The sequence below is a fragment of the Oculina patagonica genome, chromosome 11 (assembly GCF_052425735.1).
Source record: "Oculina patagonica isolate OP01 chromosome 11, crgOcupat, whole genome shotgun sequence".
Lineage (NCBI taxonomy): Eukaryota > Metazoa > Cnidaria > Anthozoa > Scleractinia > Oculinidae > Oculina > Oculina patagonica.
Genome location: NC_135768.1, coordinates 13,635,625 through 13,658,312, shown reverse-complemented (window position 1 = coordinate 13,658,312; position 22,688 = coordinate 13,635,625). Strand labels below are relative to the sequence as shown.

Here is a 22,688-nt window from a genome sequence, read left to right as displayed (position 1 = left end):
GACAATCTTTCGATCTCTTCTTCTCTTTCATTTTCTATTTCATTAATTTCTTGATTCAAGTCATCAACTCTTTCACGAGCTTGTTGCCTTTCAGCTTGTGGCCTGTTTTCGTCGTTTGCAATATCTTCTTGTTTATGTCTCTCTTGTCGTATTTCATCTTCCCTTTCGAGCCTTTCTGCTTCATGTTGTTGGAATTCTTGTAAAGTGGGTGCTTCTGGAATTCTTGTTTCTTGTCCAAGTATCTGGTTTTCAACAACATTTATTCGATTATTAATTTTCTCTATTTCTTCTTTTTTCTTTTTTATGTTTCGCTCTGCCAAAGCTCTTTCTGAACTGTCTTTAGAGGTATCTTTTGAAATTTTTTGTTGATCGGAAATATATTTTTCCAATTTTCCCTTTTGTTTTTTTTGTTTGTCTAAGAAGTCGTCTCTTGGCAAGCCAAGTTTTGTTTTAAATCTATTTATGAAAGCAGAAAGAAGTGATTTTCCGTCTGCTTTAAAAATTTCAATGTCTCCACCTTTAGGCCCTTTCGCAACGATTTTGCCACGATTGTTTATAGTCAAATCAAGGCTTTCATCATATTCTGGGAAATAGTATTTGATCGTTTTATGAGCCTCTTGTATCTGAAATTCCCTTGTCAGGTTACCACGGCCCTCGATAAAAGAGGTTTCTGCAGTGTGTGAGCCGCGCTCATGCGGCCTATTCATCGTGGTAGTTCTCATTGGTATTTGTTCGCTTGGTCCGGGCGTTGATGCCCCTCCAGGTTGGAATGGGCCTGTTGTATCGCTGTCATCGTTGTCATTACGGTCGTCACGGTCTTCTGTATGTTCCAAAAGAGGATCTGTGTCACCAAAGCCACCGCTTGCTGCCATGTTATATTAAATAAATATATTTTTTAATTTAAATATACAATGGCTGTCAGCGAAAGACACAGTCCAACGTTCGAAGTGAAAACACCGAACGCGCTCAAGGCAGACAGAGTGCGGCATCGCATTACATTTAACCCGAATAAAGCGTCTCCAGAAGAAACTCTGAGAGTTGCTGTGCCAAAGCTTGAAGAAGGCGTCGTTCTCGTGCCAGGCTCCCTGGCTCTTGTGTTCAACTTGACGGTGAGCGGCCATGCCAACAACTTTCTCGTAAACAACGTCACCCGGGCGCTTGTCTCAAGGATGGTTGTCAATTTTGCTGGAGAAAAGCTGCAGGATACGAACGCTTACGACGTCTACAAACTTTTCGAGGACCTTTTTCTCCCAGAAGAAAAGCGCAGCAACATGTTTCTTGAAGGTATCCAGTCCGAGGATTTATGCAAAATCCGTTCAAACGCTGGTGACAAAAAAACCTCAGGAGTTGACGCGGAAAAGAAGCTGGCAGAAGTTTATGGAAGCAAGTATCGTATCCCACTGGATCACGAGATTTTGAGAGACCATGGTGTGTTCTATCCGCGTGCACTCGCAGACGAGCTTGTCTTCGAGATAAAACTGAACAGTCCAAATGTGGTTGTAAGAGGAACAGATCCATCAAAACTTGGGTATGAGCTAACTGACATCCAACTCGAATACGAGGCTATTTATCACAAAGAACTTGCAAGAGAAGTAGAAAGCACTTACATTAACGGCAAAAGTTTCTTTTACGAGCATTTGCATAATTACAAAACTATCTCAGTAAAAAAAGCTTCTGACACGATCATAAACGAAAGCATTAACGTCCCAAAGCGTTCCTTGAAGGGTCTTCTACTTCTTTTTGCTGAACCCCATGCCGCAGGCGCAAGAGACACGGAATCTTTCTTTAACCCTGACATAACAAGTGTAAAAATCTGCATTAACGGCGTTCCAAATAAGGTGTACAGTCAGGGCGTTGAAGGAAGAGACATGTGGGAGGAAGTTCTCAAGTTCTTTGGCAAACACGCAGACCAAAAAATCTTTAATAACGCCAAAAAGTTTTATGCAGAAAAAAAGTTTGGGCTTTTCATTGACCTTCGCTCCATGAGCGACAACAACATGCACGGCAGTGGGCTCCGTTTGGAGAACACAAAGGATGGCGTTAATTTAGAGATACAGAGAACAGCCTCAGGATCAGGGAATGTCAAATGCTACATTTTCGTTATCGCTGATGCACAATTTTCAATTGTAAATAAAGAATTAAAAAGGGTTGAGTATTGATATAGCTTTCGCAAAGCGAAGCATGGATCCTGCCAATATACCCTTCAACGCTCTCATTGTTGGACCAACGAACTCAGGAAAAACAAGGTACGTGGTCAATCAGCTTTGTGGCCCTTTCCGCGGCAAGTTTGACTACATCGTGCTCATCTGCCCGACTTTCGTGTACAACAAGACTTATTATCGCTTTGCTGAGGAAGATCCTCGCTTTTATGTTATCATGTGCAAGCAGCACAAGGTTGAAGCTTGGTTGAGTCTGGCAAGATTGCTTTTTGAGGGAACGAACACGCTTATCATCCTCGACGACTGTGCTGCATCGAAAGATGTAAAAGGTCGAACAGGGGAGTTGGTGGAACTTGCTTTCTCTGGTCGCCACGCAGGCTTGAGCATATGGGTGTTAACTCAAAAATTGACAAGCATAACAGCCTCATTCCGCGACAATGTAGCGGCAATCGTTTTCTTTTACACCCCCTCTGCCAAGACCACGAAGGCAATCTTTGAGGATTACGCTGGCGAACTTGCCCATGAGGATTACAAAGAAATCATTTCAAGGCTGAAAAAAAATAAGTTTTCGCATCTTGTCATTTCTCATCGCCACCCTTACGGCACAGAATTTTTTTATTGAACATATTTTTTAGAGTAATAAATGGCTGACCCGTTTGCAACTTCTCCTCCCGAGAGCGACAAGGGCGATGCAAGTGAACAAGAATTAGCTTCCGTAATGGAACTGCTAGGAGCTGAACCAGAAAGTACAGAAAGCACTATGGCATCCATTCAAGGCCCTGACATTCCTGCTTTGCGTGAACAGCTTGCAATCCTTGTTTCAACAGGCAAGTCCAAAGAAGCAATCGGTGTGCAGCTTACATACGAGCAGGTGAAGCGCTTGACAGATAAAGAAGTTGAAAAGTACTTCAAGAGATATGAGGCATACGTTGGGAATAAAACAACCGACAGCTTGATCGACAGCTTTATTTTTCTTGTAACTAAAGTCGTTGGTATGGCCGTAAATATCAAGGACGTCAATGATTATCAGAAGGAACTCAAAAACGACTACATCATCAGCAAAGAGCTGTCCACTTTGGCAGGCGGTCTGGCTTTGAAATGCGGCCGCTTTCTTGCCGTTGCAAATGCTGCGCTCATAACAACAAAGCACATTGATTTAAACGAAGCAACAAAGTCGCACACCAAAGGTGCTTCCAAAGATGCGGAGACACACACTACTGAAGATTTTTCTGAGAAATGCTAAGAAAATGCTAAGTAATTACTGAACAATGCTTAAAAATTGCTGACCAAAAAAGTTTGCTGAGCATTTTTCATTTAAATATTATTTTTTTCTCATTATATAATGGCTGAGCTCGAACAACGTGAATCACAAACTCCGATCGCTCAAGAAGAACAGAAACAAGTTACTTCAACAACTCCTGCAACAAAGCCTGCCAAAAATCCAAAGAGAGTTGCTGCTGGCAAGATTGCTGCTGAAAAAACAAAACAGGCTCGTGAAGCACAGAAAAAAGCTTCTATCGAGGCTGCTGCAATAATTGCAAAAGAAAAGGAAAAGAAATCTGCGGCTGCTAAGCGAAGTTACACTTCGAGCCCTTCGGGCACGCCCGTAGAACCAGCTCCGACCGAGCCTCAGCCGCAATCAAGCGGTCTCACCACAAATCAATGGATATCTTTGCTTGGTATCGGCGTTGCAATCGTTACAACTTATGTGAAACGCGAAGACATAAAAGCCTTTATAAACGAAAAAAGAAGTCCAACATTTAAAGCTCCACCAACTCTTATAACTGATGACTCACAAGACACACAACCAACAGGGCGCGAAGCGCCGGTGCCCCTTGGGCACCCTTCGACAATCAAAAATGTCATTATACCTCGCACACAAAGAGGAATCCGTACGATGGATTAAAAAATTATTAAATAATTTTAATTTAAAGATTAATTTTTATTTTATATCAAAACGCCATGTCCGACAACAAACTCGTGAAAACGCTCATGGATGCCGCCACTCTTACTGGCCTTGCCGCCGGAATCGGCTGGGCTGCCAAAAAAGTTGTGAAAGAAAACTTTACATCCGACCCAAGCAGCAGTTTTATGAACTATGTAAAGTTCACAGCCGTCATGACAGGCAGTCTTGCACTAAAACAATATCTCGAGGACCAGAAAATCCTCCCCACCAATTAAAAAAAAATTCGCATAATATAAGAACAAATACACACAATGGCCAGCGTCGCAATTATGGCAGGCGGGGCTATCTTAAATGCTGCTGCTTTCATTGGCGGCAACTATCTTGCCAAATATTTGGGTGGCGGAGATGACGCCGCTTTGAAAGAAAAAGAAAGGCACGACAAAGCTCTTGAGGCTTACCAGGCAGCTTACGCTAAATACTCTCGAGACCGCACCAAGCTCCTCGACTGGATACAAACCAACGCGGAAATAAAAGAGCAGGCCAAACAGAACTTCACAAACACTGACTACGCTTTCAAACTCTACAACCAGGCACATCCTGACAAACAAATGATTCCTCCGAAAGAACCCAAGTTCTCTGACTTTTATCAGCCAAGTGAGCAGCAGAAACAAGGTGAACTGATGTTTGTTGGCGCTGGCGCGCTTGCACTTGGGTACGCTGCCTTTCGGTTTCTTTAAACTTTTCTTTTTTTCTTGTATACACGCATGGATGCAAAGATCTCAAAAGTCTACTATAGCCCCCAGGGTTACTGGAAAGGAATTGCCGCGATAAAAAAATTAGCCGAGGCCGCCAAGGTTTCCGAAGATGCTGCTAAAAAGTGGCTCGTTAAGCAGGCCCTTTGGCAGATCTACCTTCCGGCACCACAATACGTTCCTCGCCCAAAATTCGATGTTTCTACTCCAAACGCGGTCCACCAGGCGGACCTTCTTTTTCTGCCACACGACAAACTGCCGCGAGGGCGAAAAGTTTACAAATACGCTCTGACTGTTGTTGACGTTGCCAGCCGTTACAAAGAGGCCGAGCCTTTGACCTCCAAAGATTCAACTGAGGTTGCAAAAGGTTTTCAGACAATTTACAGGCGAAGTGCACTAAAATGGCCACAGATGCTTCAAGTTGACCCTGGTCGCGAATTCATGGGAGCTGTTACCAAAGAAATGGAAAATCGCAAAACTTATATTAGGCGCGGGCGTGTTAACATTCACAGAGATCAAGCCATTGTTGAACGTTTTAATCAAACACTGGCAGGGCGCCTGTTTGGTTATCAGTACGGTGTCGAGATGAACCTGCCATCTGGCCAGCGGTCGACAGCGTGGGTAAAAAGGCTTCCCGAAGTTGTTACCGCTCTGAACAACGAAGTAACCAGTCTTACTGGCAAGAAACCTGCTGCTGCAATCAAAGAAAAGGCTGTTTCGTCCAAGCCGTCCTCAAAATATACAAGACCTGTTGGCAAGAAAGAAAAAAACTCCCCTCTCTCGTTAATGTGCGCTTTCTCTACCAACCTGGCGAGCTGGAAGGCGGCGTAAAAAGGGCAACAGATCCGATTTGGTCATTAAAAGTCTACAGCATTGAAAGGTCTGTTACTAAACCTAATCAGCCAGTTCTTTATTACTTGCACGATGGTCCAAAGCGCGGCTTCGTGCGTGAAGAATTGCTTGTTATTCCTCCAAATACACAGTTACCACCAAGCACTTAGTGCTTGAGCCCCTTGGGCTCAGAAAAGCTATAAACGTTCTGTTTCGCAAAACTTATACCCGTAAGCATTTGTATGTATCCCATCATCCGCTATCCATCGCTTTGAGTCAAAAGGCGACAGCGATTTTTTGTTTACAACTATAGAATGCATTTCGTGCGCATAGCTCCTTAGCATGTGCATTTCGTGAAAACTCTCTTTGTTTTGAAAAAGTGTATTTTTGAAGTCTTCGTGTTCTATCTGCTTCTTTATTACACACTTTTTTACACCCTTCGCTTTTTTGATATTTTTTTCGTCCACTTTTATCGTGTTACAGCATTTGGACAAGCTTGCTTTCGGATGTTTCTTTTTTATTTTTTTGACCAATTCTTCGTCGTTTGCCATTATTGCCTGCATTTTTTTTCCTTCGCAGGTGCACTCTTTTATTTTCGCCTCAGGGAAGTCTTTCTTTATTTTTTCAATTTCATTTTTGCTTTCACCTTCCGTCATTATCGAGTACATTTTGGGCCTCAAACAAACACACTCTGATATGGGGGTTCCTGCGCATTCGTCTTTCATTTTTCCCAAGACCTTTTTGTTTTCGTTTGAATGCAGCGGATGCTCTTTTGGGTAGTCGCTTGTGTCGTACAGAGCTTTGTTTTGATAAATATCTTTGTAAATATCCTCTGTTTCTATCTCAAGCAAAAGACTGTCGGTGTCTGTGTAAAGCAACTCGCATTTTGGCCCATACTCCTTTTTCAGGTGGTTGTAATAGAAGTCATACATGCATATCTTACTTACATCGAGGATAGTCATTCCTGTGTAGACCGGCTTATTAAGAAAAAGCCTGCTTTTGCGCATGTCTATTCCAACCAAATCGTTTGAAAACATTACATGCCTTGAATACAATGGGCTGGCAACCAGTTTTCTTATTTTGTCTTTTTCGTCGCTCCGAACTATTTTTATTTCTACTCGGTTTCTCAAGTTTTCCATTGTTTTCCCGAAAACAGAGTTATTCATGAGCTTGTAAAAAGCTTTTTCGAAGTCGTTTTTTGCTTCTTTTCTGAATTCTGTGTTCATTCGGATATATGGCTCCATCCACGCCTCTTGTTCAAACTCCAAAACCCTGTGCACCTTTTTGAGCTTCATTCCTTGTTTCAGATAAAACTGCAGGTTTCTGTAATGCACGACGTAATTGGTTTTGTCTTCGAGGGTCAATACGAGCTTTTCGCTTTCTGGCGGTTTTAAATCAAGATCTTTTATTATTTTTTTCTGGTAAGGTGAAAACTTTTCTTCGTTTATTTTCTTTTTCTCTGGTGCTAATGGATAGCTGTTGTGGGCGCTGTGCAGTTCAGCAGGGTATTCAAGGTCTACCTCCAATATCCAGCCAGTTTTTGCATACTCCTTTTTCCTCATGATTTCTTCTTCAGTCGGCATAACTCTTTTCCATCTAAAACCACTTTTTGGCAGTGGCTTACTCATTGCCCAGCCGTAAAGGTTATTCGCATCGAGGTACATTATGTATTTTTTGAGCTTGCTCGGTTCGAAGCCTTCAACATATGGATTGTTAGCTTTTGCGTACCTCTTGCTAACCATCGAAATTCCACCCCTTATTCCCCTTTCTATAAATAAATGCATTTCATAGTCTGTGAGCTGCTCAAGCTCAACGCCTGTCTTTTTCAAGAGCGCGTCCCATGAAAGGCCTGGCAACGTGAAATAGTGGGCTGGGTCAAGGCTATACTTTCCAAGGCATAATTTTCGAAAGTTTTCAAAAACGTCGGCTAACAAAGTCACGTCAGTCTTAACGTACAAATCGTGGTAGTCTCCCAAAGTCTGGCACCCAAAAGCTTTCCACACCTTCTGAGCGTGTGCATACTCTTCGTCAGTTATGTGCTCGTCGTTCAGCTTGCTGTAAAACTTCTCTTTTTCTGGCAAACTTGTTTCTTCGAATCTACCCCATGAGTCCATGTATTCGTAGGGATAAATTCCCTTTTTTGTCAACAAGTCAAAGTTTTCTTCAGAAATAGATTTTGTTATTTTTAACTCCTCCTTTGGCATCTCCCTTACAAGTGAATCAAGGCTTTCTTGAATAACTCTTAAGCTGCCAATAAGTTTAGAATTTTCTTCAGAAATAGATTTTGTTATTTTAAACGCCTCCTTTGGCGTCGTGCCTACAAGTGAATCAAGGCTTCCTTGGAGAAAGTTTAAGCTGTCAATAAAACGCAGACCACCAAATGTTAATGTTATGTATTTTTCCATGTTGTTTGCAACACATTTTACATTTTTCTGGGCCTCTCTTGAAATCTTTGACATTGCTTGCATTAAATGGTGGGCATCGTAGCCTCTTAAGTTGTGGAATACAACTGGTATTTGGATAGTTTTTGGATTTATTCGCATTAACAGGTTGCAAAAGTTGTGCGCTGCTCCTCGGAACTTTCCTGTTATGTGGCAATGGTCCTTTACCACATCTTTGTAGCTTTCATGGATAAGCGGTTTGTGGCAAGCCAAGCAGTTTTTTTGGTTTTCTGCGGCCTCTTTGTGTACTTTTTTTGTCAACCTTTTTAGCTCGTAGTGATATTCGGTCTTAAGGTTTCGCGCCTCTTTTTCTTTTTTGTAATAACATTTTTTGTGCAGCTGCCCAAAGTAATCAAGGGTTTTTTCCTTTTCATTTCTAATCCAAACCGGCAACGAGTCTAAAAAGTTTTCTTTTATCAACGTTTCTTCGCAAATGTGGCAGTCTTCGGCGTTTTTAAAGTTTTCCCAGTCTTCCGGAGTCATCACAAGGCGTTTCTGCTTTGACAATTCAAATCTTATTTTTTCCTCTTCACTTAAAAGGCATTTCAAAAGCACTTCGGCTGCGTTTTCACCTCTGTAAGTCACGGGTTTTTCGTGTTTGCCGTCACACCTTACGACTGTGTAAGAGAAACCGCATGCCAGGTGCTGTTCCGTTTTTTCCGTGAAGCTTTTTTGCTTGTTTTCTGGGCCACGCTCACACCCTTTCTTTTTCATTAACAACGCCTCAAAGTCGCCGTAAATTGCAAAAGGCGCTTTCATTTGCTTGTGGTAGTTCTTAAAAGAAAGTTTGTTATTTCCCTCTTCCGGCATTTCAATTTTTGTTGGCTTTCCATTAACTCCATTGCAATGTTTTTCGTGGTTTTCAAGTATTTCTTTTTTTGTAAAACTTGTCAAGCACATCATGCAATAGTGTTTTTTATGCCCATGTTTGTCCTGATTATGAAACAAAGCGTTTGGTCTTTTTATTGCACAGTAGTGCTGATTTGTTCCTGAAACAATTAACATAACGTTGCTGCGTTTAATGCTTTTTTCTTTTTCACTAATTCTGAGTGGAATAACATTGTCATCTTCCCATCCAAAGACGTTTATTGCGAGGTGGCGGTTTTGCGCCTCAAGCTTGTCGATTTGCTTTACTGGAGTTGGAAAATCGATTCCTGTCCAGTCTATTCCGTCTTTAACGGGGTACTTGCTTGGCCTTTGCGGGTCTTTGCCAGTAGGGAAAAATAAAGCTTTTAAAGCCCATTTCAAACATTCGTTGTCCCTGTTTTGAACGTTGATAATTGCTTTCTTTTTTGCCAAGTTTTTAGGCAATGGCAAGTAATTTCCACCTCGCAATGGCTGGTAACGCGCAACATTGATGTACGCCTCAGTTATTCTTTCAATAACCCAGCCTGAGCCTCTTTCTGACCAAGACTCGATTTCTCCCTTTGCTTTTTCAATAAATTTGTCAAAATTTGGTTTTATTTCTTTTTTTTTGTATTTTGTGAAAACTTGGGGTTCTCTTTCTCTAAAATAGTGCTCCATGTGCTGAGTAACACCGTTTGTTTCTTTTGAAAACTTCACTTCAAGCCCAAAGCTGGCTTTTATCATTTGTAAGTCATCAATTTCGCTTTTTAAAAGATCGTAAAACTTTTTTTTGTTTTTTCTTGCAAAAGTGTACAGATCTTTGTTGTTTTCGTAATTTTCGGGTATTGCCATTTTCCATACACGGAGCCATTCGTTAAAATCTGTGTGGGCCAGTAAAAAAGTCAAATTTCTTTGGGGGTTTCTTTGAAATTTACGAATGTTTTCATCCATCATTTCTTGCAAAGTCTCTGTCGAGTATCTTGCAGCAGCCATCTGTTGTATATACTAAAGAAAAAATATTTGTTCAATAGGAATTATTCCTAGCGCACCAGTGTGTTGTTCACTGGATTTGCCCAGTAAAAGTTGATTTTAAGGCGATTTTTAAGTGCTGGGTGAGATGGACTGGCGGGCTTGATGGGTTAAGAGGGTGGGGCGGCCAATAAGCGGGGTCTTTGCGACCCTACACACATTGGGGAGGCCGGTTCTGGACGCGACTTGCCCAAAACACGCTCCCAAATTGGGTGGCGAGACGGCGGAGTCAGACGAGGCTGGCGAATTTTATGAGCCAGGCGAGTCTGGCTCAGGCGGCTCGCAAGCCGATTTGGGACGTGTTTTGGGCAAGTTGCGCTAGAACCGGCCTCCTCTATGTGTGTTCTGCTGTAAAACAGCATGGAAACCTTAAAAATTAAACAAAGCCTGCAGTTTTTATAAGGTTGAATACTTCTCATGAGTTTTTCGACCCTGTTGCCTCGACAGCGTCATTATCGTTTTCCTGGCCATGGAGCGACCATTTAAAATGCCATCGCTGACAAGACGTTCGCAAAAACAAATCACGTGACAGGTTTTATTAAACCACGTGACAGTTTTTAAAATCACGTGATGAAAATTGTGCCGCTGCCGGTTCAAATTCCTAACGGCGGTTTTACCACTCTAGTGATTTTAATAGTAAGGTCATATCTTCATATTGTGAAGTGCATGAATTGTCCATGTTGCAATAAAGCTGTGACGTTAAATGTCTAATCTCTTTCCTTGACTCGACGTTCGATATTGCGTAAACTTGATGAGTGTCCTGTTGCAGGATCATTTATAATTCGTTTTAAAAAGTTTAATTGCCTTTAATAGACTTAATGGTCTTTTGGTATATTGGCAGGCGCGACAGACTGATCTTTTTACTAAAACGGCGGCCATTTTGATTTCTTGTGTTTTGAAAAACATTATTAGATGTTCAGGGGGCAAATAAATATGTCTTTGCCCTCCGGGCATCCCATAATAGCTATTTGAAACAACAGAATTGAAAATGGCCGCCGTATCGGTAAAAAGTCTATTCAACCGAGTATCCGATATTTTTGGACTTCGAATGAGAACTTTACAGGGTAGTTCGCCGCACGACCGCTAATCAGGAAGAACAACGACTAGTGTATGTCCGATAAGTACTTACTGGCAGAATAGTTTATGTCCGTGTATGCTCATGCCTGCGCTTAAATTTCCAGTAACAGCTATTTGCCTAGAAAACAGAAATTACTGGACAATAAGGCTCGCGATTTCAACACTTTCTCTTTGCAACATTTTCTCCAACACTCTTATCCTTCTTATACCATTCCACGTGGTTGAGAATGCAACTTGAACAGTAGCCCCGGGAGGATCGGGGTAGGGATGCAAGGGGGTGGATGGGTATTCCCTTTCATCATATGTCGCTAGAAGGTTTTTCGAATACAATAAGCTTTAAACATGCAATCCTATCAAAAAGGAATAACATTTATTGAATTCTCATATCAACTATTTTCTTGATTTGTTTTTCTTTTTACAGAATATACGCAAATCGGTTGTTTTAGGGTAGATTCGGGGCCACTAATTCCGAGTTTAGAACACAACGATCCACTTCTGGATGGTGACTTCGCCGTACGATCTCATAGCATGGGGAAATGTCTGAATGCTGCACGCAGGCAAGGGAACAAAATGTTTGCTCTCAGTAATGGAGGAGAGTGTCTGTCCTCTGTGGACGGCCATCTTGATGTTACAACAAAATATGAAGAGACTGACGAGTGCGTGAATAACGAAGGGGGTGCTAATGCTATGAATGTGTTCTTATTAAAAGGTGACATAGTTTGTCTACTTTTTAAGAAATAAAATTGAAAGCGATTTCAGCCTTTCTATTAAGTAAGTAAGTAAGTAAGTAAGTAAGTAAGTAAGTAAGTAAGTAAGTAAGTAAGTAAGTAAGTAAGTAAGAAAGTAAGTAAGTAAGTACGTTAGTCAGTCAGTCAGTCAGTCAGTCGGTCAGTCGGTCAGTCCGTCGGTCGGTCGGTCAGTCGGTCGGTCGGTCGGTCGGTCGGTCGGTAGGCAGGCAGGTAGGTAAGTAGGTTGGTAGGTAGGTAGGTAGGTAGGTAGGTAGGTAGGTAGGTAGGTAGGTAGGTAGGTAGGTAGGTAGGTAAGTAGGTAAGTAAGTAAGTTAGTAAATAAAGTCTTGATTTAATGGTGGTAGTGCTACAATAGCATAAAAATACTAACAAACAAAAGGCCCTCTAAAATTATTTTCAATAGTGGCTCTCTAAATTTATTTACAATAGTGGCCCTCTAAAGTTATTTACAATAAAATATGAAATCGATTGCTTTCACTCGAACATTCGCCAGCATTTCGTCTTCAAAATTGAAAGTTGAGATCGTTTGAAAACATCCATGAAAGGGGAATCAGACTTGCAATTTCTATGCAGTAATTGTGGCGAATTTGATGTAAACAATCGCTTGAAATCATCTCGAAAACCAAACCACGCCACATACTTCATGTAAACTCACTGAAGCAGTGACGGGACCTCGTGACAGAATTCCTGAATTAAAGTTCGTTAGCCACGAGGGTCTCGACGTTCAAATAATTATGTACGATAGCCTCATGCAAATTAATTAACACGACAGATAGTTTGAGAGGATTTGAAATTTTTTGCGGCTCGGGTTTATGTAAGTAAATTCAAACTTCTCCAAACTTTCTCGAGTTTTAAAGAATAAATAGAAGACATGTACAGGGACCGCGGAGGGGGAGGGGCTGGTAAGGCTATAGCCCTACCACATTTTTGGTTGGGTTGATATTTTAGGGCTCCGGATGAAAAGGATAATGTAATATATAGATTTAGGCAAGCCTAAAAGCGGAGCTCCCCATTTTTTAAAAAATGTAAACCTTGCCTACACAGAATCTATCGAAACGGCGTTTAGAAAGTAAAAACATCATGAAATTGTCTGTCATAAAATCAGGCTCAGCAATTCAGTACAGGTTGTTAGCTTGCATCAGGGTCTTGTCTCTTTCTTCAGCGGACTTGATTTATGCAGTGCTTAGCTTCGTTTTAACACAAACATTTGCTAAAGTTAGGCTCATTGTATTCTTGATGATAACAGCCGCAGATTCAACTGCGAACAACAGAAACACGCAAACTGGACTTGCACAAGGAATATCATTCGCAATTATTTCGGGTCTCCTCGTAAACTATTTTCGTTTTCCGTTATTTCACTGAATATAGATGACTTTTGAGGACATCGTGGAAAAAAAATTGGGTAAGAAAGTTCTCTGTCGCCCTTTTTTACTCGCGGTTTCATTCAGCCTACACAGTGAACATCGCGCAACACATTTTCCCGCGTTTTCATATCACAACTTCGTTTAGATCTAACTGAAACGTCCACATCATCCAGTCGATAGAAGATAACGTCAATTGCTCGTTTTACGGTTACGAGAAATGCGACCAGAGACCAATAAAATTAAAATTTAACCGTGTAGCAATTGAACGAGAGTCACATTTTTTTTGCGTAAAGCACATCGAGGTTTCGATACACCCACTCTTGAACAAGACAAACAAAAAAGAGCAGTTGGATAATAAACCTCTCAGATGTTTTGCTGTGTACTGTCGCTGAGTAATTTTACCCGTTCTCTATATTTGCTGTTTGAAAATTCCCCTCCTTTTCTTTAGCCACGGGCGGGAAACCTCCTCACCCCCAGGCCTAATCCGTGCATACGTACGGGGTTGGCGGCGACCCCCAAAATTTCTCGGTTCGATGGATAACCATGGCCATTTGCTTACTTATGGATTTCCGCTCGCGTGCGCCTTCGGCGCGCACGGGAGCCCCGCTATGAATTTTTACATGATAAATGGCGGAAAAGTGACCCCTAATGCTTACTTGTCTTAGCCAGCTTTTTAGCCCTACCACTTTAAAATGGTCTCCGCGGTCCCTGTATAACCTCATGAAAAACAACTTTGCATCTAGCTGAAGCGCATGAAAACTTAGATTTATTCAAAGTGACGATAACAAATGGAAGTTTGGTAGTACAAAAAACACGAGCTGGAAGGTGAAAGTTTTTTTAAAGCTCTTTCCTGCTCCCACAAACTTTCAGGAGGGTTTTCATGATAAAATGGAGACTTTCTATTTCTTCTTTCAAAAAGACGCATAGCGAAAGGCCATTTTCGATATGTCCGGATGTCGTTTGAAAAAGTTCTCGGTCGAAGGTGCGTGTACAAGCTCTAATTCAAGGAGCCTTCGTGTTGTTATACACCTAATTGTAGAAACGTTGACCAAGCATGTGAAAAGCGTAAACCATGAACGATATTATCCAATGGTCTTCTGGGTAGACAGAATTGGTGAGCTTAGTAATATTAAAATCAAGATATTTTCTTCTTTGGGAGCCTTAAGACCATGATTTATGCAACCTATCTCATTATCATGTAAACTCTGTCACAAAAAAAGATTATTTTTTTCCGATTACCTAGTATAGTGAACATTTGGGTCGCATCGTTCTTGGTTTATGCTTTCCGTTTTGGGTCCGTCAACGATTCTTGGTGTGTACCACAGTGACTTATATCGACAAGTTTCTTTGATTCTTTCTAACTTAAATTAACGATTTACAGTACATTCACTAATGTACGAATTTACATTCACTTATGTATGAAATGATGTAAGTGGACAATAGAACTTAGCTAGCATAATATAACATTACTAAAAGAATCTCTCTTGTAATTTCAAGGAAACGATAAGTTTCATTTTTCCTATAGATAACTTCAACGCCGCCTACAAAAAGCCCACTGCCCAATCAAGTGTAGTAAGAGATTCTTCCTTAGCAACGGATGGCAGTCGCTTCAATTCAGCTTTAGAAACGTGCAGCCTAACGACTTCACAGAAAAACCCCTGGTGGCGAGTTGACTTGGAAGAGGAAGTTCTAGTTCGCGATGTTTACATTTACATGCACTATCGTAGCGTACCACTTGATTACCTTCTGGAGATAAGAATTGGAAATCACGACGAGCCAAATTTAAATAAGAATACTCTATGTGGAGACTCGTTTGCATTCAAGACGGAAGCATGGCGAAGAATTCGTTGCCCTGTTCCTCTGCTAGGAAGATACGTCGCCATAACAAGGCTTGTGGATAACGGAGACTTAATGCTGTGTGAGGTTGAAGTTCGACAGGAAGGTAAGTTTCAAAAATGGCGCTCGTGTCCGGCTTCATAGCCTGGTGTACTCACGAGAGGAAGATTTGGACAATTCGAAAAATCTGTAAACCCAAGTCTCAGGCGAGGAGTTTTATTCATGCTTTCGACTTCTCGTAGAATCGATCAGGCTATGTAATCAAGAAGTTGCAGTTCTATATTCTGTTAAAGGTTTGTAAATCTGATTGGTTCTCTGGCATCGTTGTCTATTCACTACAGAACACATGATCTTTAAACGTGTTGCCCTTGAAAGTGAAAATTGAGTTGAATTTTGGTTTTAATTCTATATTTTGGGTTAAAATCCCTTAGAGAGTCTAACTAAAGCACAGGAATGGTCCACTCATCTGTGCCTCGTTGACTATTCGCTCATAGAAAACTCTTTAAAGAAAACTTGTTAAATAATAAATAAAGCAAATTAAGGTCGCGCAGGTTCCTTGCAATCATTAGTATGTATTTATTTAAAGAGTATGCACGAACTGCCGGACGACTGAAGCCGACAACAAACGAAATATTCATGAGAATGTTTGTTTTTAAACTCTTTTGTACAAGTAATTACTAGTAATTGTTCTCAGCTTTGTGCACGAGCGCTGGAACATAGGGAATTATTATAATTAGATTCACAACTTTGAATTTATCACACGTTGTTGTAAACATTGACTCGGAAGGTCTTCGGAAGCCTCAAAACCTGCAATTCTGTGTCCAAGTTTTCTCCGCCGATATAGAATTTCAAGAGTTGATTCGCGAGGAACATAGCCTTGGTGTACTCTATTGTGCTATGACTAAAGCGGATTTTTAAATTTCCTTCTCAAAATGAAGATAGCACGTTTCAAAGTTTAGATTTCACATTTTTGCTCTCTTAGAAGCCATTAACTTGTAGCAGTTTTTGAAATCGAAAATTTCGTTCTAGTCATAGCACAAAAGAGGTTATGATTTATCACTAAGCTATATAATCATTTAATTTGGTGCGCTGTTCTAGCTGAAAACTTGGACACAAAATCGCATTATCTGCAGTTAAACTTTTAAGGGCTTGTAACATCACAGACAACGGTCATCTCTCAGTAAAAGGACAATCATGATGTAATTCCATCATACCCGAATATCCTTGTTAAATTTTAGAGGAATCGATGTTCAAAATGTAGTGAATTAAAGCTTTACAAGATAGCACTCCGTCAAGAAATTTGGCTAATGAATTTATTAATGAGCAAGGGTCCAGCGCGACCTTAAATGCCTTAATACGTCATAACATTGTCAAAATAGACATGTTCAACGAGTCTATAACCAATCATACGCGCCTTTTAATATATTGACAGCTTATAAAACCGGTTTTAATACATAGAAATTACTCTTCTTATAATAATATAAGCTGGATAAATTGCTAGTTTTTAACGTAACATTCTTAGCAATAATAAATCACATTTTAACATTTACTATCATAGGAAAAGCGCAGGTTGTTTATCAGCTGTTTATACTTTGATGGTTGATTTACTGCGCATGAAAATAGTAAGGCTGGCCTCTCTTTAAGCGAAACTTCTTGTTTAAGACATAAACAGTTTTCCTTTTTCCGTTTATTTTAGCAACCCATTACGTCCAAACAAGTATGTCTTATCCTCGTCAAAGAGGCGATCTCTCCATTCTCGAAAGTCAGTACATTGTCGGAGCGGTTAACTGTTTAAGCTTTTACTACTTCATGTCGGGAGAAGGTGTTGGCAGTTTGAATGTCAACATTGTTGGTCAAGATGAAGCGACATCGTTGCTATGGCGACTGGCTGGTAACCAAAGCAACGAATGGGAAATTGCTCAAGTACCCATTGATGCTGCACAAGGTTTTAAGGTGAGTAATGGCAGCTTGGTCGCTATCTAATCAACAAAAGTTTTCTGAGCCCGCGGTTTTGAAGATTGGTTGCTAAGCAACTTGACGCAATGATGGTGGATTGCTGACGTAACAAGCTTAGGAGTATTCCCGAATTTTCGCGTTATTTCATGCTTAGATAATGAGATGGAAAAATTTGTCGAATCTTCACACAACTAAAAACAGGTCTTGTTTTCTCAACTTCTGTCAAATTGCTCGAATATAATATTGAAATTTTAGCCAGCCTGGGTTTTCTAACAGAGTCTCAAAGGAAAACAGCGCGAACTAAAGAAATTGTAAACATAACATTGTCAAAACTCGCTTATTTTTTTATCCAGCCTCTAGTTAAATGTAACTAATTAATTAATTCTGAGAATTTTTTAAAAAATAGGGATAATATCGCCTACCTGATAAATCTTCTTTTGATTAGTATTGTTTATATTAGTTTTTTCTTGCACTCCCTTTATAACGGACACCTTCGGGACCACAATTTTGGTGTCCGTAATAGAGAAAGTCAGTAGTAGCGAGAGTTATCTCCTGTTCGGAATAACGGGGTGTCCACAAGGCGAGTGTTGACTGTAGTAGAAAACGTTTATTTTGTAAGATTCATTGTTTATCAGAAAGTCCTCTTTGCCGTTGATTAGCCTTTCAATCTAAATGTTTTTTTTTTACTGTTTGTGTAGGTTCAGTTTGAAAGTGTTAGCGATGATAGCGGCAGTGGGAAGATTGACATCCGGGATATCGGATTAGGAGTAAATGCCAACTGCACATGCGCTCCGCTTCAGGCTTGTCCGAGCCTGTCAGGTAGAGTGTTAGAGGGACTTTCACATGGTTTATTAAAGGCGATTATTAATCATAGCATATATATCGGTTTAGGCATAAAAAGTATGCGTTCGAGTCTAGTGACGCATACGACTGGCGCTTAGCGGCTAGGAGTATTTCTCCCGCCCCCGAATGGGAGGCTAGTCCATTGCAGGGTTACCCCCAGCATCTAATTTCCCAGTACCTATTTATACACCTTGGTGGAGAGAGGCACTGTGAGAGCAAAGTGTCTTGTGCAAGAATGCAACACAGTGACCCCGGCCAGGGCTCGAAACCGGGCCCCTCAGTTCTGGAAAAACGATGTTTACACGGCCATGGAGCGACCGTTAAAAATCACATCATCACTGACAAGACACTCGCAAACACGAACCACGTGAAAACTTTTTTTAGACCCCGTGGCAATTTGTTTCGATCACATGATCAGAATTGTGCCGCTGCCGGTTCAAATTCCTAACGGCGGTTTTACAAATGTTGTGATTTTGATAGTATCTAAAGTACTGAAGCCGCTACGATCTTAATGTAAGGTAGCCTTATTATCTAGCTGAAATTGAACTGATTCACTTTTTGTTCACAGGATTTCACTCGGCCATAATCGGCCACATTCCTAGTTACCAGAACAAGCTAATGCTATGGCTGTCTGAGTCAGGATTTGGCGAGAAGTACTGGGTTCCATGCTACAGAAGCGCAGTAAATGGCTGGTGGAATAACAACTTTCACCACAGATGTGATAACAAAGGCCCGACAATAACTTTAGCACGACAGGCACATTCTGATCAAAAGGATTCGTATATTTTTGGTGGCTTTAATGACCACAGCTGGAAAGGTAAGAAATGTGTATTGTCAGTTTCTTAAAAAAATATTGTATCTTTACAAGTGTTTATAGTGGCATAATAAGATGAAATAAAGCATTTGATTTTGATAATATAAAGAAATTAATAATATTTAGCTACCTAAGCTAGATTGCTCAAAGCCATTTTACGCTAATCCAAGGACTAAAAGTGTAAATTAAAAGGTTTTAATTTCTTTTGCTTAAACGTTTTTTATTGATAATGTTTGGTTGAGCTTGAGATTAGTTGACGTCAAAACGGGAGGAAAGAAAATATAAACAGAAAACCTCGCTGAAAAGTTTTAAAAATTTTAAGATTTATGTTTATCCTGGATTTATTTATTTATTTATTAACATTTCTTTATACACGGTTAAAAACATCAGGAAGATACTACTAAATTACAGTTATAATAAAAATTAATACAAATAAATTGATTAAAGGATTTAACATCCTGAGATTACAGGGTAGGCTGTTCCAGAGAGTTGCACCACTGTAACTAAAGCTATTTTTTAATATATTTAGTTCGTGGATGAGGTACAACCAGTTTGTTTTCGGAATCCCTTAGAGAATAGTGCATTCCATTACGTTTTAGAAATTTAGACGATAGGTATTCAGGAACCAAGCCATTTAAAGATTTATATACCATTAAGGCTTTCTGAATTTGACGCTGGGTACACAAATCTTTCCAACCCAGTTGTCGTATTAGATCTTTGGCATCAGTATCATAACTAGAGGAAGTTAACACGCAAACGCAATTACCCCAGACAAGATTGCAGTAATTATCCTAATCGTGCTTTGAATATTGTCGAGAGAGAAAAGTATAAACCATAAAAGATACGTCCCAGTGGCTTTATGGGAAACTTGTGAACTGTGTATTTATTTGCATTCTTAGAGACCGTGTACATGTATTAACGCATTAAAAGAGATCAGCACCGACCTCTGAACATAAAAAAAAACATTTTACTGTGTTACCACTTTACCTCTAAGAGCGCAGACACGAGTTTCATTTCACGAAAGAAGATAGTGAAAACGCAGCATTGTGTAGTATTGCGTGTAACATCACACGCTAATTGCAACTTACTTCTGTTTCTGTTGCAGATTACGATCCAACACGAATAATCCCATCAAGCAAAGCGTTCCTCTTCAGTCTGAGTCCGTTCAACACGAACGATGGTCCTAAAAAGTTGCAAGTAAAACCAGAGAAGAGACACCAGGCCATAAGGAGCACCGTACTTAAAGGACCTTGCTGGGGTGAAGAAAAAGATGAGCTGTGTTTTGACGGCCAGCAAGTCAATACGGAAATCAATGCAAGTGGCGTATACGATGTCAGCGGTATTTCCGATCCTAGCACGTATTTTACTGGGGAATCTTCCTTCCAGGCTGTAGACCTCGAGGTCTTAACAATTGCAGGTAGAATCAAAATGGTTTTTTGTAGTATCATAGAAAACGAATTTTTTTTTACTGAACTTTACCCTGTTCCGACCTCGCGCGAGCTCACTTACTAACGGCTGATAAAGTATACGAGTATAGCTCAACCAATTAGATTGTCACATTTGCATTAGTATACTAATAGAATTCTACTAAAGATTCTTTAAACGTATTATACGGGAAATGGCGATAAAACTCTCTCCAAATCAACAACACATCATCAGTCCTCGTAGCGTTATTGGACAGCAGGCGAACCGAGGTATTTGCCTGGATAAAAAGTTTGAAATTTTACAAGCTTCTTGTAAGAGGCTATGCATTAAAAATACTTCAAATATGTAAAAGTGTGGGGTTTTTTCTGAAATTTTCCTCGATCGTCTGGCTATGGTGCTGCTTCTAAGAAGGCTTTTTTATATTTATTATACTCTGAGATACGTAGCTAGTTCGTAAAACTCATCCAACGTACCCTGACCAATCAGAGAAAAAGTTTGTACTTTAGCAGACTTTTGGTAAATAAGATGACATTGAAAACAAAACTACCTGGATTTCGGCCATGCGACTTTCGCCGCGTTTATCACTTGTTTTATTTTTCCCGGTTATTTGACCGTTCAATTTCCGAGCTTTTCACTGATTGTACTAGCCTCCTATGCAGTTCGTTACACATTCTGCTCCACAAACAGCGTCTGCGTAGAAGGCATGGTTTCCCACGCTTTTCATGCTGCATGTTTCCCTGCATTTTACCGGTTGGACATATTCCCGCCCTTTACACCCACATATTTTGCCGTGCATTCAATGACTTCCCATTTTTTTTGTCAAGCTTTAATTTAAAGTATTGGTATGATTTGCACTTCTTTACCTGTTTCATTTTTGTTTATCATTTTAATTATAAATTATTTTTCGCTATTTGCCGCTGTAGTTATTGTCTCCCTGGTATTGCTAGCTTAACTATCTGTTTTATTTCCCAGTGCATGTTTCATCAGTTGATTTATTCTGCTATTGCATTTTGTTTTAGATTCTTTGTGCGAGCCGCCTTGTTGGGAAGATGAAACCTGCGATGAAATCGCGGGGAAATGTGTTTGTGATCCAACTAGGAGGGACGAAGAAATGTGCAGGCGGAGGCAAGGTAATTTTGAAACTTTAGGTTATGGAGACAACGACTTAAAATGTGCCACACGTAGCATTCAGAAACAAAATATCAACTCCATTAAAGAGAGTAACATATGTACGCAAGAAAACTGTGAGCTTACAGTTTCCTTCTCCGTCCACTGTAGATAGCTTATTTGTAAAACTTTTTTTTCTGAAACAACACTAAAATATATCTCTACTGAAAAAAAAATGGTGTTTCTTCAGCGTTAAGGTTCACACAATTCAATTTGTCTGTGACAGGTGACCGAGTACTGTAAACTTTAAGGAGAAGTTAATTCAAAGGAAATATGATGTTATGTATTTGAATTTAGTAATCTGTAACTCCATATTACCACGAAACTTCGGAAACCTCAGCCATAGAAAATGCTGCTCGGTTCAAGAGGACATTTCCCGAACACTTACCTTTGAACCCACACAACATTTCAAGAATTAAGAAAAATAGGATAAAGCTAGCAAGATCCATTTATTTGTTGGGAATTTGTTAAAACAGTGTCTGCATCAGTTTAGAACGTAAGCGTGGTTAAGCAAAACTAACGCCTCCTCGGAATACATTCGACTCTTAATTAAACTGAATAAATATTACCCGGGCAGTATAGGACAGGTTTTAACCAGATATGTATTACCCTTAAAAATAATCTTATCAGAAAGATAGCTTTACGTTGCTGAGAATTTTCTTAGCAATAGTTTCGTTTCTTCTTAGAGCTGCAAGCCCTTAGAGACAAGTACTGCAGGGATAATTGGACCCCTCATAGTGTAAGCCATTGCTGGGGACGGCTACTAGCTCGGTACGACAGAGGACATGCTAACTCCAATCGTAAATGGCGGTGTTACTACGAAGAGGCGCTGACAAGGGATCGCAGGCGTTTTAACGCGACTAAACGTTCACCTTGTTATCACTCAGACAACGAATTGGAACGTTTCGCAAACGAAGGTAACTTAACAAATAAAAAACCTCTGTGTGTTTCTGTTTCATGAGTAGAAAAGTTATCAGCATGCCATTGATATCGGCCTGTTATGAAAAAGTCGTTGAAAAATACGCAGGGTTTTGGACGAACGAGCTGTCTTGTAAAATGATCCAAGCTAAATCAAAAGACTTTAACAATTGACTCATGCTCGAGGTTTCTATTTAACAATGATACTACGAGCCCGAGTTTTCTATGAACGAATAGACAATGAAGCGCTCATAAAAAACGAGGGCGAGTAGTCTAACTGTTTGAGTAGAGACTCTAAAGGATTGCAGTCCAAAACCTACAGTTTTACTTTTTAAGCCAAAAAACAAGAAGAGTTGTCTTTTTTAAGAGCAACGCGCACGCCATCGTGTTCTATTGCGAATGGAACACAATGGGGAAACCAATCAGATTCGCGGATTCCAATAGAACACGGCTGAATCTCCACTAACTGCTGTTAGCATAATCCACTGACCGTCAATTAGACCTATTAGGCAATTGCGCAATCTGATTGGCTACACAGGTGCCGTCTTTTGATCGATAGACAGCTTTTGGAGTGC

The 22,688-nt window shown here is 40.3% G+C and overlaps 1 protein-coding gene across 1 annotated transcript in view; it reads left to right on the top strand.

The window, feature by feature from the left end:
• LOC144630295 (uncharacterized) overlaps positions 1-22,688 on the top strand; it is a 63,708-nt gene that overhangs the window by 13,078 nt on the left and 27,942 nt on the right. Inside the window, exons 9-16 of the mRNA XM_078488626.1 lie at positions 11,463-11,750; positions 14,680-15,096; positions 16,687-16,943; positions 17,645-17,765; positions 18,358-18,606; positions 19,709-20,020; positions 21,048-21,158; positions 21,882-22,112. Coding sequence (XP_078344752.1) covers positions 11,463-11,750; positions 14,680-15,096; positions 16,687-16,943; positions 17,645-17,765; positions 18,358-18,606; positions 19,709-20,020; positions 21,048-21,158; positions 21,882-22,112 — 1,986 coding nt within the window. The remainder of the gene's footprint in view (positions 1-11,462; positions 11,751-14,679; positions 15,097-16,686; positions 16,944-17,644; positions 17,766-18,357; positions 18,607-19,708; positions 20,021-21,047; positions 21,159-21,881; positions 22,113-22,688) is intronic.